Source organism: Leucoraja erinacea, chromosome 25, assembly GCF_028641065.1.
Source record: "Leucoraja erinacea ecotype New England chromosome 25, Leri_hhj_1, whole genome shotgun sequence".
NCBI classification, from domain to species: Eukaryota; Metazoa; Chordata; class Chondrichthyes; order Rajiformes; family Rajidae; genus Leucoraja; species Leucoraja erinaceus.
In genome coordinates, this window is record NC_073401.1 from 31090811 (window position 1) to 31117921 (window position 27111).

Consider the following 27111-nt stretch of genomic DNA (forward strand, 5'->3'; position numbering starts at 1 on the left):
TTGACCGAAATTTAATGCAATCATGGCTCCCGCACTGCAGAGAAACATTCCTCGTCGCAAGCACCAAATAACAAACGTCAGCAGCTCTAGTGCATCTTCTGTCACAGTGAACATGCTTGGTACATTATTGTCCTTCGCATACTTTCAAATGTTGGAAGTACCTGAGATTGCAATTAAAGCATTTGTCAGTGTGTAGCAGGAAATGGATGTCGGTATCTGGTAAGGCATTCAGTGCAAAAACATTTGCCATGAGAGTCACATGATCATGCCACTTCTGCTCGTGAAATTCCCATGCACAACGCACACTAGGCAAAGTCATCGCAATTACGAGTCAGCAGCTTGAAGGAGAACGGAGAGAATTTGTATCCATTGCCCATGTAGAACTTGTTTTGAAATTCCACCCTGTGTGGAGAAAGAGACAAGTTTGAATCCAGCAGCCGGCTGTCGTTCTGCACAATGTGTGCCGAGTCCCAGACTCCAATACCATCCCCACTTTAAAACACTCCTGCTTGTTCCACATACCACCCAGGACTTTGCCCCACACCCTGTCCCATCCCACAGCCCACTACTGCTGCTCCAGTTCCAGTCTGGAGTACAACCTGAATCACACCGCTCCCGGAGGCTGGGCTCAGACTCTGCCACAACCTCACTAAGTGGATGAATCACAACAATCGTCCAATTACTGTTCAGGTTGCCAGTAAAACAGGAAGTGAGGCTCATCGTGGTCCTTCAAAGTAGGGGTAGTATTCCATCCAAGCAGAAAAATAAACAAACAAATATCATTACTATTACGAGGGAGAAGGTGCCTGGGAAGCTGAAAAGGCTGAAGGTGGATGTCACCTGGGCCAGATGCACCGTAGGATTCTGAAAGAGGTGGCTTTAGAGATTGTGGAGGCATTAATAGTGATGTTTCAAGAATCACTCATCAGTGGTGGTCCCAGATGATTGGAAAATTGCCAATATTACCCGGCTGCACATGAAGGGAGCAAGGCAGAATAGTGGGAACTATAGGCCGGTTAGTCTGACCGGTGTTTGGTAAGATTTTAGAGTCCATTATAAAGGATGAGGTTACGGAGTACTTAGAAGTTCATGATAAAATAGGCCAAAGTCAGCTTGGCTTTGTGAAGGGAAGATCTTGCTTGACAAATTTGCTGGAATTCTTTGAAGAAGTAAATAGCAGGACAGACAAAGGAGAGTCAGTAGATGTTGTTTTTCAGAAAGCCTTTGATAAGATGCTACACATTAGGCTGCTTAGGAAGCCCACGGTATCAAAGGGCAGGTACTAGCATGTTGGCTGGATGGCAGAAGGCAAAGCGTAGCAATAAAGTGGGCTGCAGTGACCAGTGAATTTCCCCATGGGTCGATGCTGGGGCCACTACTCTTCACGGAATACATTCATGATTTGGACGAGGGGATTGAAGGTTTTGTGGCAATGTTTGTGTTCTCTGTGAGCTTACTCTCCTCCATATTCTCTTTTTTAACCAATCTCTTTGTCTTCTTTTCTTATAACCTGCTCCCAATTCTGTATTTTGTTGCTTTCATTAGGTCATGAGGGATTGGACTAGAATTAGGCCATTCGGCCCATCAAGTCAACTCCGCCATTCAATCATGGCCAATCTATCTCTCCATCCTAACCCCATTATCCTGCCTTCTCCCCATCACTCCTGACACCCATACTAATCAAGAATCTATCTATCTCTGCCTTAAAAATATCCACTGACTTGGCCTCCAGTCTTCTGTGGCAAATAATTCCAGATTCACCATCCCCTGACTAAGGAAATTCCTCCTCCTCCTCCTTCCGAAAGGAACGTCCTTTAATTCTGAGGCTGTGACCTCTAGTCCTAGACTCTCCCACTAGTGGAAACATCCTCTCCACATCCACTCTATCCAGGTCTTTCACTATTGTGTATGTTTCAATGAGGTCATTGTTCTAAACTCCAGCGTACATCATGGATGTCTGGTGTCAAGTATCCAATCAGGACAATTAGACAAAGATTTACAGCATGAGGAGATTCAAAAGAGAGTGGGGTAGGCATCTTTTTGGAGGGATCACCATCAGTATATTGCAACATATCACGTAACCAAACCAAGCTGGACTTTACCTTCACGATATTGAAGTTAGACAAGATAAGTGCAGTAAATAGATAACGTTGATTTTATTATCGACGTACCAGTGCAATCGGAGAGCGTGCAAGAACGCTGAGAGACCCTCCATGACCAGCAGAACTGCGACAGTCAGAACCGCAAAGATGCCAAAGACAGGGAACAACAACAAGGAACCAAAGTCATTGTCCATGCGAAGTCCCAGGTGCAGCACCATCCCCCACAGCACCTCCGACAGCTCTGGTCCGAGAAAGAATAATGTACAAATCAGCCTGTTGCCAGGACCATTGGAAGTCAATTCACAATCGTTAATAAACGATGTACATCTGGTAAAGCAATGGAAGCAGTGCAGCTCACTCATAAATTCAGTTTTAATTATTAACAATAGACAATATTTTCTGAGATAACTGAAATAACTTTACATATTTAAGATTGAATATGGCAGTGCCTTGAGTGATACGAAAGTCTAGCTGCGTTTTAAGCCTAATGTTTTGGCAGGAAGAGTTGGGTCCACTTACGAGCATGAGCCAGACTGAGAGCCCAGAGCCTCAGGTACGAGGCAGTATTCGACACACAGCCCAGACAATATTCAATGGTGTGAATAGCTTGATTCATGAAAACATCTCCAAAATTAAACTAGGAGAAAAAGAACAGCAAATTAATGTGACATCAGCAATGATTTTCAAAGATAGAAACAAAATGCTGGAGTAACTCAGCGGGACCGGCAGCATCAGCATCTCTGGGGAGAATCAATGGGTGACATTTCGGGTGGAGACTGAAATCTGAAGAAGGGTCTCGATACCACCGGGTGGCGCCAGCCTCTAACCACTGGGTGGCGCCAGCACTGGCTGCCTCGTCAACAGTCTATCTGTCCCTTCATTCTTTGTTGTTTTAATAGTATGTGTTAAATGTATGTTTTAGAGTTCTTCAGCTTGTTTGATTTGGGGGGTGAGGGGGAGTTTGGGGGAAACGTTTATAATCTCTTACCTCGACGGAGAAGCGATTTTATTCCGTATCGTATCTCCGTCCGCACTGCGGCCTAACATCGCGGAGCTCACGGTCCCTGGTTAAAGACCAACTTTGGGAGCTCCAAGCCGCAGGAGCTTCGACCGTCCCAACAGATGGTTCGACTGCCCCGACCGTGGGGAATAAAGAGGGCAGAAGATTACTTTATTGCCTTCCATCACAGTGAGGAATGTGGGAAATCCGCTGTGGTGGATGTTTATGTCAACTTTTATGTTGCTTTTTTTTTAGTATGGCTGTATAGTAATTTGAATATCACTGTACCTTAATTGGTACACGTGATAATAAAAGACCTTTGAAACCTTTGATATGAAATGTCACCTATTGGATTTCAGTCAAGGAAAATGGAGAGAGTAAGGAACAGTCTACTGATAGTTAAAAACGGTTTACTGTAAAGAATGGACTATTCAAGAATTAAATAGTAAACTAATGAAGCTACCTGAAATACACACAAGGAGAAATTAATTGGTTGATATAAATCCCATATCATCCACACATCAGGCAGAGGAGAGAGTTAGTAGATGAGATTGGCTGGTTCTGCGGTCGAAACGGAGGGATTTAAGACCTTCCTGGTGGGGGATGGAGGTCCCATTTGATATATTTTCTCAATTAACAGCTAACTCTACCCTGGTGCCTTTATGTCTCCATACAGATCTTGTTGTGTTGAATGAAATCAATTTCAAAGTAACTTCTGGAACGTTATGATCACTTTTCCCCAAAAAAGTGAGGTTACCAATGAACTCTTTCTCATTGCATAAAACCCGCTCTAAAAACATCCTTCACCCGAGTGGGTTCCTTATGTCATAAGTGATAGGATAAAAAATTAGGCCATTCTGCCCATCAAATCTACTCCGCCATTCAATCGTGGCTGATCTATCTCTCCCTCCTAACCCCATTCTCCTGCCTCTCCCCATAACCCCCGACACCCGTACTAATCAAGAATCTATCAATCTCTGCCTTAAAAATATTTATAAACTTGACTTGGCCTCCACCGCTGTCTGTGGCAAAGAATTCCACAGATTCACCACCCACTAACTAAATAAAATCCTCCTCATCTCCTTCCTAAAAGAAGGTCCTTTAATTCTGAGGCTATGACCTCTAGTCCTAGACTCTCCCACTAGTGGAAACATCCTCTCCACATCCACTCTATCCAGGCCTTTCACTATTCTGTACATTTCAATGAGGTCCCCCCTCATTATTCTAAACTCCAGCGAGTACAGGCCCAGTGCCGTCAAACGCTCATCATTTGACCCACTCATTCCTGGGATCATACTTGTAGACGTATTGATCCAGACAATAGCTTGTCCTACCTCCTGGTCAGTTCCATCTGGTTGCCCGGAATGGTTCGAATGGTTTTCTCCCTGTTCCATTTCATGAGCTCTCAGTAGCGACACCTCTTCTTCACTTCCTCTACGCACAAGCGTGTAGCCTTTCTAGATGTAGAGCAACATAACGTCAGTGCAAACAATTACCGTCACACAGATTACAGAACCTAACTAGGGGAAGGGGTTGTACTCAACCTTGCCTTAGGAAATGAGGACGGTTTGATCAGAAACAAGGAGGAGGTGCATTGCAGACATCACCATTGGGCTCCAGAGAGTACACTGGGTGCAGCAGAGAACTTAAGACTACTTCAGGAGGTAAAACACCTATGAAGTGGCCTTGGTGACCTGGATTAAGGAGAATCCCCAAATCTTGTTCGTACATTAGAACCGAGAAGTAGCTCAGGAAAGAGTCACTTCTTCAGGGACCAGAATAGTGATTTGTGCGTGGAGCCAGGGGACGTGTGTGGGGTTTGCATCAGTATCCACCAGGGAGATGGCTGGGAAGGATGACTTTAGGGGGGAGTGGTCTGCTGATATTCTGCAGCATCTCTGCAACAGGAGAAAGCAGTACACATTAAGGTGAATAAGATGGATAGGTGACATTTCAGGTCAGAGCCCTTCTTCAGATTGATTGTGGTGGGGGGGAGGGGGGAAGCTGGAAGAGAGGATTGATTGTGGGGGGGGGGGGGAAGCTGGAGGAGAGGACAGGCAGGATCTGCGTCACAAATGAGGGACATATTTCCAGACACGGGGGGGGGGGGGGGGGGGGGGTTTAAATTCAGTCGGGGGCAGTAGGTATTATTGCCCACCCCCCAAATCTACTGAAGGGGAGTTCTGTAAGGAGCTTTGTGACTGTAACTCATATCCTCTATTCCTCAATGATCTCAGTCAGTGAAATACAAACAGGCCACGTTGAAAACGCAATCTGCGCTGCCGAGTGAGAGTTGAAGACCTACTCTGTACGTCCCAAAGCTTCTGCCTCCGTGGTGCCTCCAGTACAAATATCCAGGCTTCCCAAACAGCAAGATTGGAACAGACAGCAGAGCGATCACCACCAGGAACATTTGGAATCCTTTCTGTTCACAAAATAAATGCATGTTAACATGGTCGCATCATTGGATATACTGTGCTGTCTGAATCTGGGCTTACTGTTGGATTTATACAGAGGGACAGGCGGCTGGTTAGAGGCAGCAAGTGCCAAACTTGCCTTCAGCCCAATCACTGTCATATCATTCAATGCAGTTAGTTTCAAAATACATCAATGACGCTCAGAAGAGAAGGCAGCACATTTAGAAAGTATTTGTACTCTAAATGATTACCTGCCCAGTGTACAGCAGTACATCATCATTACTTTGCATCACAAACATGTTGATAAAATGGATGAGGATGCTTGGAGCCAGATTAGAGTTTGCAGCAGAATACGCCAGCCACTTGTAAATGATCATAAACATAAGGTATCCGAAAAGAGAGACCATGAAGACCAGCTCCGGAATAAATACCAGGTAGATGCTGCAGATATTCTTAAAGTGCCTGCAACACACAAAAACACAAAGATTAGCCAAACACATGAACACACAAGCCCTCAGAAACCTCAGCGCTGAGCTTCTAACAGAACTTCAGTTTGCTAGATTATTGCATGTTGAATATATGATTGAAAGCTTCGCGTCAAGCTAAATATATCATTGGCCAAAAGGCCAGAGTGCAGTGAACACAGGCACATCCACTCACACCTAGGGTGACACAGAAACACATTTACAATAGACAATAGGCAGTAGGTGCAGGAGTAGGCCATTCGGCCCTTCGAGCCAGCACCGCCATTCAATGTGATCATGGCTGATCATCCACAATCAGTACCCCGTTCCTGCCTTCTGCCTTCTCCCCATATCCCGACTCTGCTATTTTTAAGAGCCCTATCCAGCTCTCTCTTAAAGCATCCAGGGAACCTGCCTCCACTGCCCTCTGAGGCAGAGAATTCCACAGACGCACCACTCTCTGTGAACGAGAGTGGTTCCTCGTCTCCGTTCTTACATAAGCAGATCAACATCCAATGCCTGATACAACCTCCGTACTTCAGTATTCAGTTAGCTTGGATCCTCACAAACAACAAGGTTCTTACATCAAATGTAGTCGCAATAAAGGCCCTGTTTTAGGCTGTAAGGAATAACTGCAGTGCCCCAAGATCAGTTCTTGGACATGAATTTATGGTCTATATTACTGATGAAGAAGATGGGAAGGAGTGAACAGTGTCATGACAATGTCACTTACGCAGGTTGTGCTGAGGTTATTTAGCATCTGTAACAGGTTCTAGGTGGATGGAGTGGCTAGGCTAATGTTGTTCCCATGCTGTGTAGATCCATGACTTTGTTACTCTCCACGTTTACACTGACTCAGTAATGGGGCGAGGAAGTGAATTAACTGTAGATAAGGGCGTCAAGGTGGCGCAGCCTCACAGCGGCAGAAACCCGGGCTCGATCCTGATACGGGTGCTGTCTGTACAGAGCTTGTACTTTCTCCCTGTGACATAGCGTATACAATCTAGAACTGCTGCATTAGTTCTAGGAGGACTTACAAATAATTGAAGACTCCAAGTATGACTCCAAATGTCATGTGCGTAATGCCAAGGATTACCGACATTTTCATTTTAAATGAATTCAGGAAACTGAGACGATTGCTTGCTAGGTTCCAAACCTTAAAAAGACAAACAAAAACATGTTACACAATCCTGTTTACAGCATGGGCCAAGAGGCACAGAATCCAGTTACAGTCTAACAGTCAGACCCAACACATCCACTACAATCCATCGTACAAGGTATAAAACCAACCAGCTAGACCAGCTGGGTACTGATTATAACTCCAGCTGCTGACATTAGACATTAGAAATTAGTCTCACACACACACACTCTCTCACACACACACACAGACACACTCTCTCACACACACACTCTCACCCACACTCACCCACACGCCACCACTCACCGGGTCAATTCCGAAAGGATAGGGCCCTTTGAACACTCCAGACACGTTAGGATCCAAGCTGAGGAACTGATTGCCCCTGACTTCAGTCACCCTGAGGGAAACGCGCCAGACATTCAAGTTAACACCTTTAAACACGATTTAAACACGATCCTGCATTTAAACAGGACCCTGCATATTTTAACACTATACACAAATTATTTATTTAAGCAGAACTGCACGTAGTTAGAACCCATTTTGCTGCTCTATTCTAAAATGATGATTTGATTGGTTCACTGCGTTACAGATCACGCAGGAGGGGCAAGGTTTAATAGTACAGAGGGTGGTCGCTGGAAACCCTGGAGCTGGGGGCTGTGGGGGGGGGGGTGGGGGGAGGGGCGGAGCTGTGGGGATGGAGGGGCGGAGCTGTGGGGAGGGGGTTGTGGGGACGGGGCCGTGGGTGGGGGGCTGTGGGAGTGGGGCCGTGGAGGGGAGCTGTGGGGGCCAGGCTGTGGGGGGTTGTGGGGAGGGGTTGTGGTGGGGTGCCGTGGTCTGTGGGAGGTTGTGGAGAGGGGTCATGGTGGGGGGGCGATGAACCTATCGACTGGACGTTTAAGAAGGAACTGCAGATGCTGGAAAATCGAAGGTAGACAAAAGTGCTGGAGAAACTCAGCGGCTGCAGCAGCATCTATGGAGCGAAGGAAAAAGGCAAGGAAGGGTTTTAGTCCGAAACGTTGCCTATTTCCTTCGTTCCATAGATGCTGCTGCAGGCGCTGAGTTTCTCCAGCATTTTTGTCTACCTGTCGACTGGGCTGTGGGCTGTGGGGGCGAGGACTGGAGCATTCAAGGGAGAAACGTGCAAACTCCACACTGTGCGGTTAGGTGATGCGTTTTGAATGTGGGCTGCTGGAGCTACGATCAGTGACACCTCCTGAAGTATCACTCAGACCTACCCTAACGTGACAAGCTGTGATCCCTCTGGTACAGATGCAAGACCACCCACCCACACATCCCTCACCTATGCAGCTATTTTACCCCCACACATTATCATGGCTCAGGGGAATCCAGATACATACATCCTACTTTCATTAACAAACATATTTTTGACGCTCCATCCAGACCCAAATATATTCAAGGACTTTGAAAAGCAGTCGTTGTAGATCAGTCCGGTGTACAAGGAAAATATTCCCATCATCAGAATGATGTAACGGCCATCAAAAAACATGTTCCAGATCTGTCAGCAACAGAGAAGGCCAGTCAGTCATTGGGTGAAACTATAATCCCATTACTTCCTCTAGAACAAAGCCTGTTCAGTTTGTTCTGCCGTTACGCATCTCATGACAAATTATAAAATGTTCTCAAAATAGTTAAAACACAGACAGTCCTTATAGGGCTTGTTTAGACCCAATATTAATGAACCGTGTAGAAGGAAGGAACAGTAGGTGCTGGCTTAAACCAAAGATAGACACAGAATGCTGGAGTAACTCAGCGGGACAGGCAGCATCTCTGGAGAGAGGAAAGAGTGACGTTTCGGGTCGAGACCCTTCTTCAGACTGAAACGTCACCCGTTCCTTCTCTCCAAAGATGCTGCCTGACCTACTGAGTTACTCCAGCACTCTGTGTCTATTAACGAACAGTGTCTGTGTGATCAGGGCAGGGCTGGTGACAGGAGGCAGCGGTAGTGTGGTGGTATGAGGGGCGGGATACTACAGGGTTACGATGGGGGGGGCGGTGCGTGCGGGCGGGGGGCAGGCGGGTTCCTTGGGCTCACCTCGTTTCTGGTGCGGTGCAGTTTGGGGTTGTTTTCCGACAGCACCATCCACAAGGCAAACACGGTCATGATCAAACCATGTCCACAGTCTCCAAACATCACCGCAAACAGGAAGGGGAAGGTGACGACGGTGTAAGGACCTAATGGGAAGCAAGAACGTTACTGCAGCTGCTTCACTGACCTGCAGTGGCTGGTTATTCAAACAAGATACAGGTTTCCCACCCAGAAATCATGGAATCGTACGGCAGATATGAACATTTTCAGCTCACCTTACACACGATGCCCAAATACACTCACATATACTTTATGCCAAGTACCCGCTCAGTATTGTGGCTGAGGAATTAAATGCTGCACCTGATGATGTACGCTCTGTACTGGAGATATCCCCAAGGCCATTAGAATGAATTAACAGCACAGTATTAGCCATTTCCCACAGTCGGTGCTGACAATGTTTCACCCAATCTCCCCCTCCTCTTCTCAGACCCACGACAAACATTGCATACTGCTCCCACTCTGCACTCTGTTTCACCCTAATTCACAGATGGGTTCATTTCCATTTGATGAATCTACGGCCCTCACTCGGGTCTCTGTAAGTGAAACACCTACAGTGACCTGTAAACCCTGGACATTAGCAGCTCACGCACTCTTCCAGACAAGGAGAGGTGCTCACCGATTGCTTAAACATCTCCGTCCTGCATCATTCTAGTAACGCTTTGAGATGAGAGGTAGAGGGAGTGAAGAGAGCAGCATGTACCTGGGTTAATTTCCTGGTAGTTTCCCACTCCATAAGCATCGACAATGTTTTGAAATCCAGACGTGAACTTGTTTGTGCGGATGAGAGTCGGCAGGGTGTCGGTTGTGGGTATCCGGTTCACGAACGATGGAACAGTGGCAGAGCTTTTCCTCTGGGAGAGGCAAGTAACAAAATAATTCACTGAGCATAAAATAAAGATGTCACAGCCAGAGAGAAGGGGTGAAAGAGACAGGGGTTGAGTGCAAAAGAGAACACGAGAGGAAGAGAAAACAACGATTCAGGAAATATACTGAGAAAGAACAACATTTTCAGAAATTTGGAAAGAATGAACAAAAATTAAATGTCACTCACAGATCCTTCTTCCAAAGCTTGGCGAACCTTGGACAGATCAGCCACTGGGCACCAAACCTCAGCAATCAAACACTTGTTGGTGACGTCAAAACTGCAGAGGTTGAGAATGTGGTAAATGGCCTTCATCTTCTTCACCTGAACGAGCCAGGTATGGATGGACTCTGATGCCTTGAGCAACACCTGCTGCAGGTACTCCTCAGTTCTGTACAGTACCTGGAAAAACAGGTCAACAAGGCCATCGGTAACCAATGCTCCCCAACTACAAACCCTTCCTCGTGCAAATAACATTATAGATATGGGGCAAACTCTGGGTTCGTATCTCCTCGACATGAAGGGGCAAGTTTGGAACCTGCCTACAGCCATCCCCTCACTACATGGCGTGATGAGAGAGGGTCGCACTGTGAGAAACGCCAGGCAGAGGGTGCAACCGTGGACGATGGCCAAAAGATTCAGAATCCCTCTGGGTGAGTGCGGCACTCCTCTCACTGGTTGTGTTCAGTGTGGTCATTCACCAACGTTTATCTGCGCTTTCTCCCACCTTCACAGGAAATAACCGCAGAAACTCTCATCATAGCTTGCAGAGTTCGTCCGCAGAATCAGTAATCTGCCAACCCCCCCCCCCACCCCCTCCCACCACCATCAATGCCCCCCCCCCCCCCCCCCACCCCACCGCCAACCCAGGAAAAGTGGCACTTACGGTGTGGAGGTCTTGGATTCGAGTGTTGAGGCCGGCCACGATGTCCATCCGCTCCTGGTTGGTGTTTGGGTAGGGGTACACATGGCAGTGGTAACTGCAAGTAACAGCCAATGGAAGCAGGGTAAGAGCAACACACACACAGTCCCACACTCAGAGTCACACACACACAGTCCCACACTCACAGTCTCACACTCACACTCAGTCACACACACACTGTCGCACACTTACAGTCTCACACTCAGTCTCAAACACACGTGCAGTCGCACAATCTCTCTGTTTTACAAACACGCACACACAGTCTCGCTCTCTCTCTCACACACACACACACACGTACACAGTCGCTCACACACAGACATTTCCTCACAACTAAATGGGGAAGAGTGGAGAGACAATCCATAAAGCCCACCCACCATTCAATAGTATTTTTGCTGACCCTGGGCTGGTCTGATCCCTCCCCCTCCACCGTGTGGTGAAGAGCTCCAAAACCTACAACCATCGCACCCAGCCCCGCCACCATCCTCTCAGGACCTTCTAACTCAGTCACACCACCTCGCGTCCCCACAAACAAACTAGGTCAAGCTTCCTCCGCCTGCTCTCCCCAACAAGTCCAAGCTCACACCCCACAACTCTACCTTGTGAATCCTCCCAACACATCTGACCTCAGACAGAGCCACTCAACCTGCACACATCAAAACCCTGGTCAATGCCAGCCATCGTCCTCACTGCTCAACCAGTTGGCCATGCCCTGCCGCTCCAGAACAGCACAAGAAGAGGCCCTTCAGCCCACATGATCCATTCCCTGCATGTCCATACTCAATGGCGGTGACCCCATGTAGCTGCTGCCTTTGTGGATGTGACAGGTGTGGGAGGAGCTGGAGCTGTCAGATGCGCTGAGGCAAGTAAGTGCAGTGCATGCTGTAGACAGTACATGCTGCAGCCACTGTGCTAGAGTGGTCGAGGGAGCTAATGTCCAGCTGTGGCAGGGCTGCTTTGTCCTGGACGATGTCAAGATTGATGTGCAGGAAGGAACTGCACATGCTGTTTTAAATCGAAGATAGACACAAAAAACTGAAGTAAGTCAGCGGGTCAGACAGCATCTCTGGAGAAAAGGAACAGTTGACGTTTCGCATCGAGACCCTTCCTTTTGTCTGAGGAAGGGTCTCAACCTGAAACGTCACAGAGATGCTATCTGAGTTTGCTGAGCTTTTTGTGTTTGCTTTCTGGGATCGATGCAGATCCAAGTATTCCATCCATTCCTGGCTTGGTGTTGTTGGTGTTGGTGGAAAGGCTTTGCAGTGTCAGGAGGGGACACTCATGCTTAAGTGTCAGTCTGAAGAAGGGTCTCGACCCGAAAAGGGATTGGACAGGGTAGATGCAGGAAGATTGTTCCCGATTGTTAGGGAAGTCCAGGACAAGGGGTCACAGCTTAAGGATAAGGGGGAAATCCTTTAAAACCGAGATGAGAAGAACTTTTTTCACACAGAGTGGTGAATCTCTGGAACTCTCTGCCACAGAGGGTAGTTGAGGCCAGTTCATTGGCTATATTTAAGAGGGAGTTAGATGTGGCCCTTGTGGCTAAGGGGATCAGGGGGTATGGAGAGAAGGCAGGTACGGTATACTGAGTTGGATGATCAGCCATGATCATATTGAATGGCGCTGCAGGCTCGAAGGGCCGAATGGCCTACTCCTGCACCTAATTTCTATGTTTCTATGAAATGTCGCCTATTCCTTCTCTCCATAGATGCTGCCTCACTCGCTGAGTTCCTCCAGCATTTCTGTCTACCTTCGATTTTTCCAGCATCTGGAGTTCTTTCCTAAACATCCTTAAGTACCAATCTCTTATCTGTGAAACTGAATTCTCAACACCCCAACAAGGGCAGATCTCACCTCACCATCTAACCCAAGGTCCGGTCAGGATTTACTCTTTCAATTAGATCATCTCTCACTCTTCAAAGCTGCTGTGTATAGTCTCAGTCTGCTTAATCTCACCTTACAGAACAACCAAACAGGGCCAAAATACTAAATGAGATGAGATGGTGAATAGAAAGGACAATGGGAAAACTCAGCGACATCCAGGGGCAAGCAGTCACCCTTCACGTGTGAGAACCCCGGGAAAGGGGTGATTTCCTTACCAGTCACATATCTTCTTCACCTTGTGGCCGATCTGCTCCCCCCAGTATGACACGAGGAACACCACCCATTTTACATTCTCCCCCTAAATGTGAAAGCATGGATCAGATCAATTTGAAGAGAGAGAAAGTAAACAAGGGAGGGTGCGGGTGAGCAGTGCCACAGTACTCACCGAGTCAGGATCTTCCAGAGGGATCTCTAACTCTTCGTACGTGAGGATTGTGTAACCCTTGCACACTCGCCACAGCATCCGCTCAAAGGGGCCGACCTTCCATGGGTGGATCACTCCCGCTATGAACCTGCAGGAGAAACAGCGAAGGAGGGTCTCCACCCGAAACATCACCCATTCTACAGAGATACTCCCTATCCCGCTGACTTACTCCATCCAGCACTTTGTGTCAACCCAGGAGAAATATTAGTTACACGAGTTGGAAACAGACCCAGAAGCCACAGGAAGGCTAAAGCTTGTGTAGCGCTGCAGATTCTAACAGACCCTTGTGGCAAGGCAGCTAAGCTTGCTTAAGTCACAGAGTCGCACAGCACAGAAACAGGCCCTTCGGCCCAACTTGCCCACACCGACCAACATGCCTGAGTTTGGCCCTCTAAACCTATCCCATCTGTAGATTGGCTATTGCATGCTAGCCAATCATAGTGTTTGTTAGTAGTAGCCCTGCCTAGTGCGTGCTTTATATTAAGAACTGGCCTACGTCAGGCAGTAGATGTAGCAGCTCGGAGCTGTAACATACTGCAGATCCTATGCTGGAAGTGCTATCATAAAAATGTGTTGTATCTTAACGTGTGTTTGGGTCACCTTGTTACACTATCCATGTACCTGACTAAATGTTTCTTAAACGTTGTGAAACGTTGCTAATGGCTTTGCACCGACCCACCCCTGAGTTACTCCAGCACTTTGGAGTCTTTTTTTTGGTAAATCAGCATCTGCAGTTTTTTGCGCCTATAGTGTACGTACCTCAGCCGCCCATGACATGCGAGCTCCACGCCCTCTAAAGTTGCAGTGGCGGATCTTCCAGACAGCTGGTAATAAAGGAAGGGGCACAGCTGATCCCTCCCCCCTTCCCCACCCCCAATCTTTGCACATCCCCAATCCTTTCCGCTCGTCACTTTAATTTTATCTTTCATGTATTTTGTGTTTTTATGACCATTGGCAGATCAATTCCCCCCTGGGATAAACAAAGTTCGATCGTATCGTATGGCTACTGCCAAACCCCTTGTGTTTACCTACCCGAGCTTCGCTCCAAGTCGCTGCATGTTTGTATAATCCATCAGTGGTTCTTTGTCCAAGGAAGGAAATTCTTCGTATTGAGCTTGGGACAAGAGATCGAGCTGAGGGAGAGGCAGCATGGTGACAATCTGACCAAGTAATGCCCAACAATGCTTCCCCAACATCCACACCTTGCCCCAACCAAGTACCACTCACATCCTGAAGCAAGGTTGTGCCAAGCTTTGTCCAAAGCTCAACTTAATAGTGAAAATCACCAGGTCAGCCTGCCTGTCTACCTACCACCCCACGGGCTGGACCCTGCGACCCCTGGCCAGCCCCCGTGACCCCGCCAACTGCCCCCTGACCCCAGTCTGGACCCCTGCGACCCCTGGCCGGCCCCTGACTGCCCCTGTGACCCCGCCAAATGCCTCCGTGACCACATGGGGCCCTGCCACCCCACAAGCTATCACTATTGGAAACACTTCCCTGGCATGACTACCGCTGCTCATCAATAGTCATAAAGGGATACAGCGCAGAAACAGGCCCTTCAGCCCAACTTGCCCACACTGGCCAACATGTCCCTGATACACTAGTCCCACCTGCTTTTGGTCCATATCCCTCCAAACCTGACTATCCATGTACCTGTCTAGCTGTTTCTTAAAGGTTGGGATAGTCCCAGCCTCAACTACCTCCTCTGGCAGCTCGTTCCATACACCCATACAGTGTGAAAAAGTTACCCTTCAGATTCCTATTAAATCTTTCCCCCTTCACCTTGAACCTATGTCCCCTGGTCCTGGATTCACCCACTCAGCTCCCTGCAACATCCCTCACCAGCTCCACAGCTTAGCCACCATCCTGTAAACCCGTTTACACACAGGCTGGAACCGCTCTGTCACACAGCGAAGGGCAGCAGGTAACAGTCAGCCGCCCGGCCGTTCCCAATAAAATGGGGCCACAGAGTGCTGTCCATTATGGAACTCAAGTCTGTGGTTCATCTCCACTACAGATGGAGAAATAATGGAATCACCCAGTTTTTTCTGCTTTTATGTCAGATATGCAGCATCTCCAGACTGTTTTTCATATCATTCGTCCCCCCCCCCCCCCCCCCCCCCCCCCCCCCCCCCCCCCACCCCAAATCAGGCACACTCTACATTCATCCAGCACTCACCTCTGAAGTTCTTCTCACAAAGTCCTGGGTTACTCTCAGCATGTGATTATACTCGTTAAGTTCGAGAAAGTTCCTCTTCAGAGTCTCCTTGTTCTTGGTCACCTCTCTCAGCTCTGCCTCCAGCTGCTGGAGCTGCTCCTGAAACCAAAAGACACGCACATCGTTCAGCGTACATGTAAAACTACCCGACGCCACCAGCCAGATAATCTAACAACTGGGCAGCTGAACAAAACAGAAAACACTCAGCAGGTCAGACTGCATCTGTGGGATGAGTTGAGGTGAGAGAGCTGAAACATCAGCTGGGTTTCTCTTCCAGTAGATGCTGCCTGATTTTCTGCTTTAATTTGAACAAGCACCTTCCTGCACTCACCCTCTGTTCCACTGAATGTACCAGCTTTTCCAATCATACGTCGTGGCTACATTTCCCAGTCTGGCAATATCCTGAAACCTCATCAGTGGCCTTCCCGGGCAATCACATCTTTTAAACCATATAACCATATAACAATTACAGCACGGAAACAGGCCATCTCGGCCCTACAAGTCCGTGCTGAACAACTTTTTTCCCTTAGTCCCATCTTTTCTTCACATAGACTGAAAGTAGTACTGAAGTTGTTGTCATATTTTCACAGTTTGACCACAGTCTCCTTGCTCTTGCATTCTATGCTGCAGCAAATGAAGCAAAAAGCATTTATTTGCCTTTTGCCTTGTTCTGACATTGTTAACTACTTCTGGACAACCACTTCAAGTTCTTTTTGATTCCCCACATTTCTTCATATTCTCCCATTTGGCTACTTGCCCAAACACATTAACTCAATAGAAAAGGAGGAGGTTAGCAAACAGGTACAGCAAGGTAGGTGGGAATGTAGTCTCACCATCAACTCTCTACCCCGAGCAGTTAATGGCAAGGTTCCAAAAGCCGTTCTAATGACCAGTCCCACATGTATGTTAAGTCCAGAGGTACAAGAATTGTCCCTCCAGATGAGTATTTTCAGTGCCATTGGCACTGGGTCGTTTCACCACAATGGAATGCGGTCAAGAAAAGGAATTGACCAGAGAATAAGAAAGCCCGCGAGGGAGAAGGACAGAAGGGTCAGGGCTGCTGTGGATTCAACCAATGCGACAGTGCTGCTGATGATAACCGACAGCCTGCCTGCTACATGTTGCTGCATGTACTTTCAGCTGCAGTGTACTGTACTGGGTAATGGATCAGTGGGTCCAGGCATGGGTTTATGCCACAATTTAATTTAGATTAGTATGGAGATACAGCGTGGAAACAGGCCCTTCGGCCCACCGACCAGCGACCCCCACACATTAACACCATCCTACACACACTAGGGACAATTTACAATTATACCAAGCCAATTAACCTACAAACCTGCACATCTTCGGAGTGTGGGAGGAAATGGAAGATCTGGGATAAAAAGCCACGGGGTCACAGGGCGAAGGTACAAACTGCGTAGACAGCACCCGTGGTCGAATCTGCTTCTCCGGGACATCAGCGTTGTGAGGCAGCAACTCTATGCTGCATCATTGTGCTGCCCTTTAATTCCCCAGTCAGTAAACTTTGATAACAAACCAAAATAGAGTGCACATTGAGGATTAAACAACGGCCTTTCATCAGTTGCAGCTGTATCCTGGAAGCTGGCTGTTAAAGGTGCAGGTTTATGATTGCCACGTGTATTGAGGTACAGTGGATGCTATCCAAACAGATTAGATATCCCATCCGTTTATGTACAATAGGTGGAGCAAAGGGAAAGATACAGCGGGAACTGTGACTAGAATCACCAGTGGAGCTATGAGGATGAGAGCCACCCTCTATCACAGCCCGGGTTCAACGGCAGTAAGCAAAGCAAGGACAAAAGATGGTGTAAACTTCACACTGAATCGACACAGCCACAGAGCACATGGTCTCCAATGGAGAAAGAACTAACTTGTATTTTTAAGACATGTTTTGGCAGCGGGGCGACGGGATTCACTTCACTGTCCAGCAGAGAGATATCTGCCCTTTTAATTTCCTGCAGCAGGTAACCTGAAACACAAAATAAATCCACGTTACCATAAGAAGAGCGGTGTGGAGCAGGTGAAACACGGCATCTTGGAGGGGTGGGGTACAGGGCTGCCCGGTGCAGCCATGGGGTTCAGGGTTGGAGACGGGGGGCGGGGGGCAGTGGGAGGGGGGGAGGGGGAGGGGGAAGGGCAGGGGGGTAGGTCAGCACAAGTCTACACTCCAGCAGTGGTGCAGTGGGGCGTATGGGCTGACTCACACCGCTGCTACTGGAGCTGGAGTTGTGTGAGCATGGGGCTGGTCTCAGTGTGATGGCACGGCAGCAATGTCTGCTTAACTGCCCGCCCATGATGCACCCGGATCTGCTGCACTCCCTCCACGTTGAGCCCATTTCACACGGACATCCCGTGGATTTGTCCTTAGTATCAGAAGCACAGATGCATCAATTCCTCTCGACACACTGAGCTCCCTGCTGGACACATTCATCTCACTCATCCATTTGCCGTGCTGTTGTGGTTTTCTGCTGACGTGGGGTGGATAAAGCAAGCTTGATGTTCCTGCTATATATATATTTATGTATATATAATAACCACTAATATGCATTGTGAATCTGTTCAATCAGTTTAGTGTCTGGCCACCTGATCACATGCAGAGTGCATGTCATTCCATTAGTTACGAAGGAAAAGAAAGCTGCATATCAAAGCAAAGTGGCTGCCCCATGGAATCGTGCATTCGCTGCAACACCACTGCATGACCAGGGAGGAACAAATCCCATGTTCAGATTAAGCAGGAAATAGAAATGTCCTTTCATAATCAATTCCAAACCACGGCAGCAGAACAAAACCTCAGTGTTCAAGGGACATCCGTTCCCTTGCGATCCTGTTCCACCACATATTCAAAATTAGAAATGAAAGAGCCAAGTGTTCAAATCAGCTGCTTTCCAATCCCACAGCATTTGGGAGCAGTTCAAACAAGAGGCACAGCAGGAAAAGCAAACCATCTGACAGTGAGGCCCAGCTCCTCGGTGAGGCTGGGTACTGAGTGGCCAACAGGGTCTCGGGTTCCATCCCTGTAAACACCACCTTACAAAAGCCTGAGATACAGGAGCAACTACTCTGCACCACAAGCACCTTCACCAATCATCATTGATCCTCTGCTTGGTCTACACTCTGGGAACTGGCTCTGCGTATCTCGATGCACGAGATCCTCAGCTTCCTCATCAACAGTACACATAGATAACGGCACTTCTTACCCGATAACCATCGGCTGTGGTGCTCAGCCCCTGGTCCACTCTATTCCCATGACTGGTGCTCAGCCCTCTGGTCCACTCTGTGGCCAGACACAGTCCTAACTCCACCTTTAAATTCGCCAACAACACCATCATCGAGAAGAAGGCACTGGAGTGTGAAAGCAACGAACTCCAGGTTCAGGACTAGCTTCTTCCTGACAACCACCAGGCTCTGGAATTCTCCAAATACTAACTAAACAATGATTTATAAACTGAGACAGACACAGGCTCAAGTCACTCAGTGGGTCAGGATGCATTGCTGGAAAACATGGAAGATGACATTTGGGATTGGGACACTTCTTCAGAAGTCACCTATCCATGTTCTCCACAGATGCTGCCTGGCCCGCTGAGTTTCGCCAGCACTTTGTGTCTTTTTATTAAACCAGCATCTGCAGTTCCTTGGAAGTATAAACTGTCTTGTCTGCACTAAGGACCTTGGGCTTTTTGCAATAATATAATGGTTTTATGTATTGATTTTTGTTGTATTACCTGTCAGTCCTGGCCTGTGGTGCTGACGCAAGTAAGAATTTAATTGCTCCGTTATCGATACCTTAGACAATGAAACACCCTGGTCTTCATCTGCTGCACTGTGACAGTGACCAGTGACAGTGACCAGTGAGTGACCAGTGACAGTGACCAGTGACAGTGACCAGTGACCAGTGACTGTGACCAGTGACCGTGACCAGTGACCGTGACCAGTGACCAGTGACTGTGACTAGTGACCAGTGACCAGTGACCAGTGACCAGTGACCACCAGTGACCAGTGACCAGTGACCCAGTGACCAGTGACCGTGAGTGACCAGTGACCAGTGACCAGTGACTGTGACCAGTGACCAGTGACCAGTGACCAGTGACTGTGACCAGTGACTGTGACCAGTGACCAGTGACTGTGACCAGTGACCAGTGACTGTGACCAGTGACAGTGACCAGTGACAGTGACCAGTGACCAGTGACTGTGACCAGTGACCAGTGACCAGTGACCAGTGACAGTGACCAGTGACAGTGACCAGTGACCAGTGACTGTGACCAGTGACTGTGACCAGTGACTGTGACCAGTGACAGTGACCAGTGTGACCAGTGACCAGTGACCCAGTGACCAGTGACCAGTGACAAGTGACTGTGACCAGTGACCGTGACCAGTGACAGTGACCAGTGACCAGTGACTGTGACCAGTGACCAGTGCGTGCCATATCCCAGATACGCTGACAATATTTGCCAAGGCTTCCTCAACAGCACCCGTCTCATCTGCCAACTACAAAGACCAGGGCAGATAACTCACATGCAACCATGACTTGGAAAGATAATTGCCATTCACACAGGAACACACACTGATCCCTGAGGATGAAGGGAGGAGAGTGGGGGAAGAGTTGAAGGTGGGGAGGCAATGAAAGCCGACAGCAGGTGTGACGAACCTACCTAGAGTCTTCTCCATTTCCTCACATCTCCTCATCTCAGTGACAAACTTGCGCTGAAACGTAGTCACACTAGGGTTCAGCTGGAGGAGCAAAAACATCAATGAAATAAAATGAGTCCAATGTACAGATGCTTCATGTGAACTGTGAACTTTATTGCATCCTGGCAATAAACTAATAATGGCAATAAATTAGATGGCTATAAACTAATCTGCAATAAGAATTCTACTCTTCATAAAACATTTGAATAGTCAGTTTTATTTTCTCATCATTTCCTAAAGACAATGTTAGCATTACCAAGCAGCCGGGCTGGTGAGGAAGGTGAGTGTCATAGACCACTCTTCAACATTCACAAGGTATAGTCCAACTGTAGCACGGGGGCACTCTGTTCTGGTGAAACAGACTGAAGCTCCCACTACAGAGCAAACTGCTGCAACCATGGACACTCCACACCACACCATGTGCTTTGACCTCTCTCCATAAAACATGGTTTACAAAGGTCACTGCACGCAGAGTCTGAGTGACACTAACACAAAGAACAGGACACTAAAAGAGAAAAGGTACGAGCTCGGGCAACTTACGACAGGCACAAAATGCTGGAGTAACTCAGCGGGACAGGCAGCATCTCTGGAAAGAAGGAATTGGTAACATTTCGGATCGAGACCCTTCTCCAGACTGATGTCAGGGAGGAGGGCGATACATACAGTGCCCTCAATAATGTTTGGGACAAAAAACCATCATTTATTTATTTTCCTCTGTATTCCACAATTTGAGATTTGTTATGGAAAAAAATCACATGTGATTAAAGTGCACATTGTCAGATTTTATTAAAGGCCATTTTTATACATTTTGGTTTCACCATGTATAAATTACAGCAATACTCCACAATTTGAGATTTTTTAAATTTCAAATCTCAAATTGTGGAGCACTGGGGCAAAAAAAATAAATGATGTGTCTTGGTCCCAATCATTATGAAGGGCACTGTAGATAAGGAAGTGTAAAGTGTGAAAAGAGGACAAACGGAATGGAGATAAATGAATAGATCATTGTTAGATGAGAGAAGGTAACAACCAAGCAGAGATAAAATGTAGTCGGAGACAGTAATACTGGTGGGAGAACTGGGAAGTGAGAAGAATGTAGAGAGAGGGAAAGCAACTTGAAGTTAGAGAAGTCAATGTTCAAACCGCTGGGATGTTAGTTGCCCAAGCAAAATATGAGATGCTGTTCCTCCAATTTGCACTGGGCCTCACTCTGACAATGGAGGAGGCCCAGGACAGAAAGGTCAGTGTGGGAATGGGAGTTAAAGTGTTTAGCTCAGGCAACTTGTTCTGGCAAGGATGCAACCAAATGTAACATGGAGGGAATGCTGGATGTGGAGATTTGTACAAAGAGAAAAGAGAAAGCATACAGCAGGTGCGGCCCATCGGAAGTAGATATGGGGAGGTGCTTAAAATGGAAATTTGGCAGGCAGGAGCAGTCACAAAATATCGCTGGCAGACAGAACCAAGGTAAATCCAATGACGTTTTATAAACTATATTAAGGACAAAGGACTAGCAGGGAAGCAGCAAGGTCCATTATGGACAACAGGGGCAATCTGTGCATGAAGCCAGAAGGTACTAAATAAATACGTTTCATTAGTTGATAATTTATGAATAGCATAATTGATGATGCTTTTTGGGGTGGAAGATTACAACCTTCACATGGTCCACCCTGTTTTGACGAATGCAATCAACCCGGCGTGCACAATCAAATAAGATCAAATAGAACAAGTTGTCCTACAACTTTAGGCTGTGCACGTCATATGCAAGAAGAAGAAGAAGAAGATGATGCTTTTTGTGTTACAGGCACTCCCTGACATAGCAATCTTACCTGCACCAAACACTACCCACTTTTAACCACATGCACATAATAAAAACATGCATGGTGAAATCCTCACAGTGATCAACACATACGTGGCATTTGGCATCTCATACATTTTGGCTCCAAGCACTCAGTTAAAGTGTTGTTTCTGACTTTTTAAACAATGTTTTTTTACACAGAGTGGTGAATCTGTGGAATTCTCTGCCACAGAAGGTAGTTGAGGCCAGTTCATTTGCTATATTTAAGAGGGAGTTAGATGTGGCCCTTGTGGCTAAAGGGATCAGGGGGTATGGAGAGAAGGCAGGGATGGGATACTGAGTTGGATGATCAGCCATGATCATATTGAATGGCAGTGCCGGCTCGAAGGGCCGAATGGCCTACTCCTGCACCTATTGTCTATGTTTCTATGGTTTCCAACACCAGACCACCCTGCCCCCAGATCCCAGCTCCTGCCCCCTGATCCCAACTCCAGGACAATTTGACAAGTAGTCATGAGCACAACACAAAGTCACACTCACTGAGCTGGAGTCAGTCAGTCAGTGAGCTTGGATTTTATTATTGTAAACTGTATTGAGGTACAGTGAAAAGCTTTGCATGCTATCCAAACAGATCAGACCAAAGATACGGAGTGCAGAATATAGTTCTCAGCATTGTAGAGCATCAGTTCCACGGACAAAGACCACTGTCTGCAACGGGGTAGAGGCGAATTGGACAGTTATGTGGTCATTGATGGTCAGGTTCACTGCAAGTAAAAGGGGCCAGCACCTTGTCAACTGGAGCAGCATTAAGGTTTGGGTAATGTTGATTACATAAGCAACTACTGTAGTGATGGAAAAGACAGTCGATTAAACACAACTACCAGTCTGGCCAGATAGGCTGCATCCCAGAGTACTTAAGGAAGTAGCCCCAGAAATAGTGGATGCATTAGTGATAATTTTTCAAAACTCTTTAGATTCTGGAGTAGTTCCTGAGGATTGGAGGCTAATGTAACCCCACTTTTTAAAAAGGGAGGGAGAGAGAAAACGGGGAATTACAGACCAGTTAGTCTAACGTCGGTAGTGGGGAAACCGCTAGAATCAGTTATTAAAGATGGGATAGCAGCACATTTGGAAAGTGGTGAAATCATTGGACAAAGTCAGCATGGATTTATGAAAGGTAAATCATGTCTGACGAATCTTATAGAATTTTTCGAGGATGTAACTAGTAGAGTGGATAAGGGAGAACCAGTGGATGTGTTATATCTGGACTTTCAGAAGGCTTTCGACAAGGTCCCACATAAGAGATTAGTAGACAAACTTAAAGCACACGGTATTGGGGGTTCAGTATTGATGTGGATAGAGAACTGGCTGGCAGACAGGAAGCAAAGAGTAGGAGTAAACGGGTCCTTTTCACAATGGCAGGCAGTGACTAGTGGGGTATCGCAAGGCTCAGTGCTGGGGCCCCAGCTATTTACGATATATATTAATGATTTGGACGAGGGAATTGAATGCAACATCTCCAAATTTGCGGATGACACAAAAGCTGGGGGGCAGTGTTAGCTGTGTGGAGGATGCTAGGAGGTTGCAAGGTGACTTGGATGGGCTGGGTGAATGGGAAAATGCATGGCAGATGCAGTATAATGTGGATAAATGTGAGGTTATCCACTTTGGTGGCAACAACAGGAAAGTAGACTATTATCTGAATGGTGGCCGATTAGGAAAGGGGGAGATGCAACGAGACCTGGGTGTCATGGTACACCAGTCATTAAAAGTAGGCATGCAGGTGCAGCAGGCAGTGAAGAAATCGAATGGCATGTTAGCATTCACTGCAAAAGGATTTGAGTGTAGGAGCAGGGAGGTTCTACTGCAGTTGTACAGGGTCTTGGTGGGACCACACCTGGAGTATTGTGTACAGTTTTGGTCTCCTAATCTGAGGAAGGACATTCTTGCCATAGAGGGAATACAGAGAAGGTTCATCAGATTGATTCCTGGGATATCAGGACTTTCATATGAAGAAAGACTGGATAGACTCTGTACTCGCTAGAATTTAGAAGATTGAGGGGTGATCTTATAGAAACTTACAAAATTCTTAAGGGGTTGGACAGGCTATATAATAATAATAATAATAATAATAATAATTTTATTTATAGAGCACTTTAAAAACAAACATAGCTGCAACAAAGTGCTGTACATCACTAATCATTGACAAAAAAAAGTTAATACACACCAAAAATAACAATCAAAAGAAATAGTAGGAAAAGACATGTAAAATAAAGAAACATCAAAAACACCACAAACAGAAGCAAAGCCTCAGGCATGGTCAAAAGCCAGGGAGTACAAATGCGTTTTAACACTGGATTTGAAGATGGACAGTGAGGGGGCCTGTCTGATGTGCAGCGGCAGGGTGTTCCAGAGTGCCGGAGCAGCAACAGAGAAGGCTCTATCCCCTCTGAGCCTCCGACTAGACCTCGGTACCTCCAGGAGCAGCTGACCAGCTGACCTGAGGGACCGGGCAGGAGTGTATGGGTGGAGCAGCTCAGAGAGGTAAGGCGGGGCGAGCCCATTCAGAGATTTAAAAACAAATAACAGTAACTTAAAATGAACCCGAAAGTGCACCGGGAGCCAGTGTAGGGAGGCCAGAATTGGCGATATGTGCTCCCTCTTTCGAGTCCCTGTTAAAAGGCGAGCAGCAGCATTCTGAACCAACTGGAGACGAGCCAGTGAAGAACGAGCAACACCAAAATAGAGCGCGTTACAGTAATCCAGCCTAGATGTAATAAAGGCATGGATTACTGTCTCAAAATGCTGCCGCTCGAGAATGGGCTTCACCTTCGCCAGCTTCCTTAGGTGAAAGAAGCTGGACTTAACCACCGCGCATATTTGGCGATCTAATTTAAAGTCACTGTCCATCCTAAAACCCAGGTTCACAACTGTTGGCTCCACGTACCTTGACAATGGACCTAAATCAACAAATGGAGGTTCACGGCAGCCATTGGGATCAAATAAAATCACCTCTGTCTTCTTTTCATTAAATCCAAGAAAGTTTAGGGCCAACCAGGACTTAATGTCATCAAAACAAGACAGAAGCGATTTTACAGAAAAGGCATCTTCCCCCCTCAGCGGCAAATAAAGCTGGGTATCATCTGCATAACAGTGGAAGGAGATGCCATGCTTTCTAAGGATGGAACCCAGAGGAAGTATGTACAGCGAGAAAAGCAGGGGCCCCAGAATCGAACCCTGTGGAACCCCATATGACAGGGGAGCGGAAGAGGATTCAAACCCAGCAAGGCTAACACACATGGTTCTCTCTGCCAGATAGGACCTGAACCATCCCAGGGCACTGTCGCAGATGCCCACTAACTGCTGTAGCCGAGATAATAAGATATTATGGTCCACCGTATCAAAGGCGGCAGACAAGTCCAGCAGGACAAGAACCACACAATCCCCAGAATCATTAGCCAGGAGGATATCGTTAAAAACCCTTAGCAATGCTGACTCCGTGCTGTGCATGGTTTTAAATCCAGACTGGAAGATCTCCCGAATATCATGCTCCTCCAGGAATAGTTTTAGCTGAGCATAAACAACTCTCTCCAGTAATTTAGAAATAAAAGGCAATTTCGAGATGGGTCTAAAATTGGCCAGAACAGATTGATCCAGGCCAGGTTTCTTAAGCAGTGGTTGCACTACCGCATGCTTAAAACTCACGGGGACAACCCCAGAACACAAGCTGCTGTTAATAATGGTAAGAACCGACTGCCCTATACTAGAGAAAACCTCCTTAAAAAGATGTGGAGGGACCGCATCACGAGGAGAACCCGATGGCTTAATATGGGAAACCACATCCTTTAAATACGATATAGTCACAGGCTCAAACTTGTTGAATACCACCAGGCAAGGGACCGAAATAGAAGGGTCAGAGGCAGGTGCTGAAATGTTAGCCCTTAAGGAAACAACCTTATCAACAAAAAAAAAATGCAGGAAGATTGTTCCCGATGTTGGGGAAGTTCAGGTCAAGGGGTCACAGTTTAAGGATAAGGGGGAAATCTTTTAGGACCGAGATGAGAAAAACATTTTTCACACAGAAAGTGGTGAATCTATGGAATTCTCGGCCACAGAAAGTAGTTGAGGCCAGTTCATTGGCTATATTTAAGAGGGAGTTAGAGGGGGTATGGAGAGAAGGCAGGTACAAGATACTGAGTTGGATGATCAGCCATGATCATATTGAATGGCGGTGCAGGCTCGAAGGGCCGAATGGCCTACTCCTGCACCTATTTTCTATGTTTCTATGACTGAAGAAGGGTCTCGACCTGAAAGTCACCCATTCCTTCTCTCCAGAGATGCTGCCTGTCCTGCTGCGTTACTCCAGCATTTTGTGACTGAGTGTACATTAACTGGATTACCAGTTTCTCCTAACCAGGAAGCAGGACAAATAATTACCGGGATCCACCGCTTTTTACATTTCGGTTACTAGTTACGAGGTTAGGGTCGTTTCGGCTGGTTGGTTGACAACGCGCAGCTAGTTAGTGAGAGTGAGAGGAGAGACCAGGGGCTGAGGGCCGGGACCTGGGGTCGGGGATAGTGATTAGAGCCAGGGAGGAGAAGGGGTCAGAACCAGGGGGCCGGAGATCAGGGCCCGGGGCCAGTGGCAGCGTCTGGGCCGAGGGGGCCGGTGATCAAGAGCCGTGGGGCTGGGGCTAGGGAGCAGGGATCGGGGGCCGCGGCCAGTGACAGGGCCTGGGATCAGGGGCCGGGAGCCTGTGGGCGTCGTGGGCCGTGACCGGGGACGGCCGGAGATCAGGGCCCGCGGCCTGTGACAGGGCCTGGGTCTGTGACTGGCGTCAGGGCCCGGGCACTCACGTCGCGGAACTCCACCAGGCCGGCCTCCCCCAGCTCGCTGACACAGTCGTAGGCCGAGGCGGCCTGCAGGAAGAGCTGGGCCAGGCACATCTCCTCGCTGCGGAACACCGACTCCATCCTCGCTCAGCACCGCGCCCCTTGCCCCGCGCCGGCTCCGGCCCCAGCTCCCGGTCCCGCGTCCACAGGCCCTGTCGGCTGCACCGGCTCCAGCTCC

The 27111-nt window shown here is 47.6% G+C and overlaps 1 protein-coding gene across 1 annotated transcript; it reads right to left on the reverse strand.

Moving 5' to 3' along the window:
- atp6v0a2b (ATPase H+ transporting V0 subunit a2b) lies at nt 1-27111 on the reverse strand. The gene is made up of 20 exons (XM_055655467.1): nt 26898-27111; nt 20206-20284; nt 17428-17525; nt 15497-15634; nt 14350-14450; nt 13279-13405; nt 13109-13191; nt 10977-11070; nt 10280-10492; nt 9929-10079; nt 9175-9314; nt 8480-8637; nt 7428-7518; nt 7021-7139; nt 5771-5981; nt 5408-5527; nt 4437-4559; nt 2622-2739; nt 2172-2343; nt 1-402 (listed from the first exon to the last, which is right to left on the reverse strand). Exons 1-20 carry the CDS (start codon nt 27012-27014, stop codon nt 306-308), a joined length of 2550 nt encoding a protein of 849 aa, XP_055511442.1. The 5' UTR covers nt 27015-27111; the 3' UTR covers nt 1-305.

What these genes read in the sequence shown, in the direction of transcription:
- atp6v0a2b (XM_055655467.1), bottom strand. Translation starts at nt 27,014, where the DNA reads ATGGAGTCGGTGTTCCGCAGCGAGGAGATGTGCCTGGCCCAGCTCTTC. An exon ending in TGCACCGCACCAGAAACGAG is followed by an intron (nt 8,638 to 9,174) that starts GTGAGCCCAAGG and finishes TGTTGCTGACAG; the next exon opens with ATCTGGAACATGTTTTTTGA. An exon ending in ATCCTTTCGGAATTGACCCG is followed by an intron (nt 7,140 to 7,427) that starts GTGAGTGGTGGC and finishes TGTCTTTTTAAG; the next exon opens with GTTTGGAACCTAGCAAGCAA.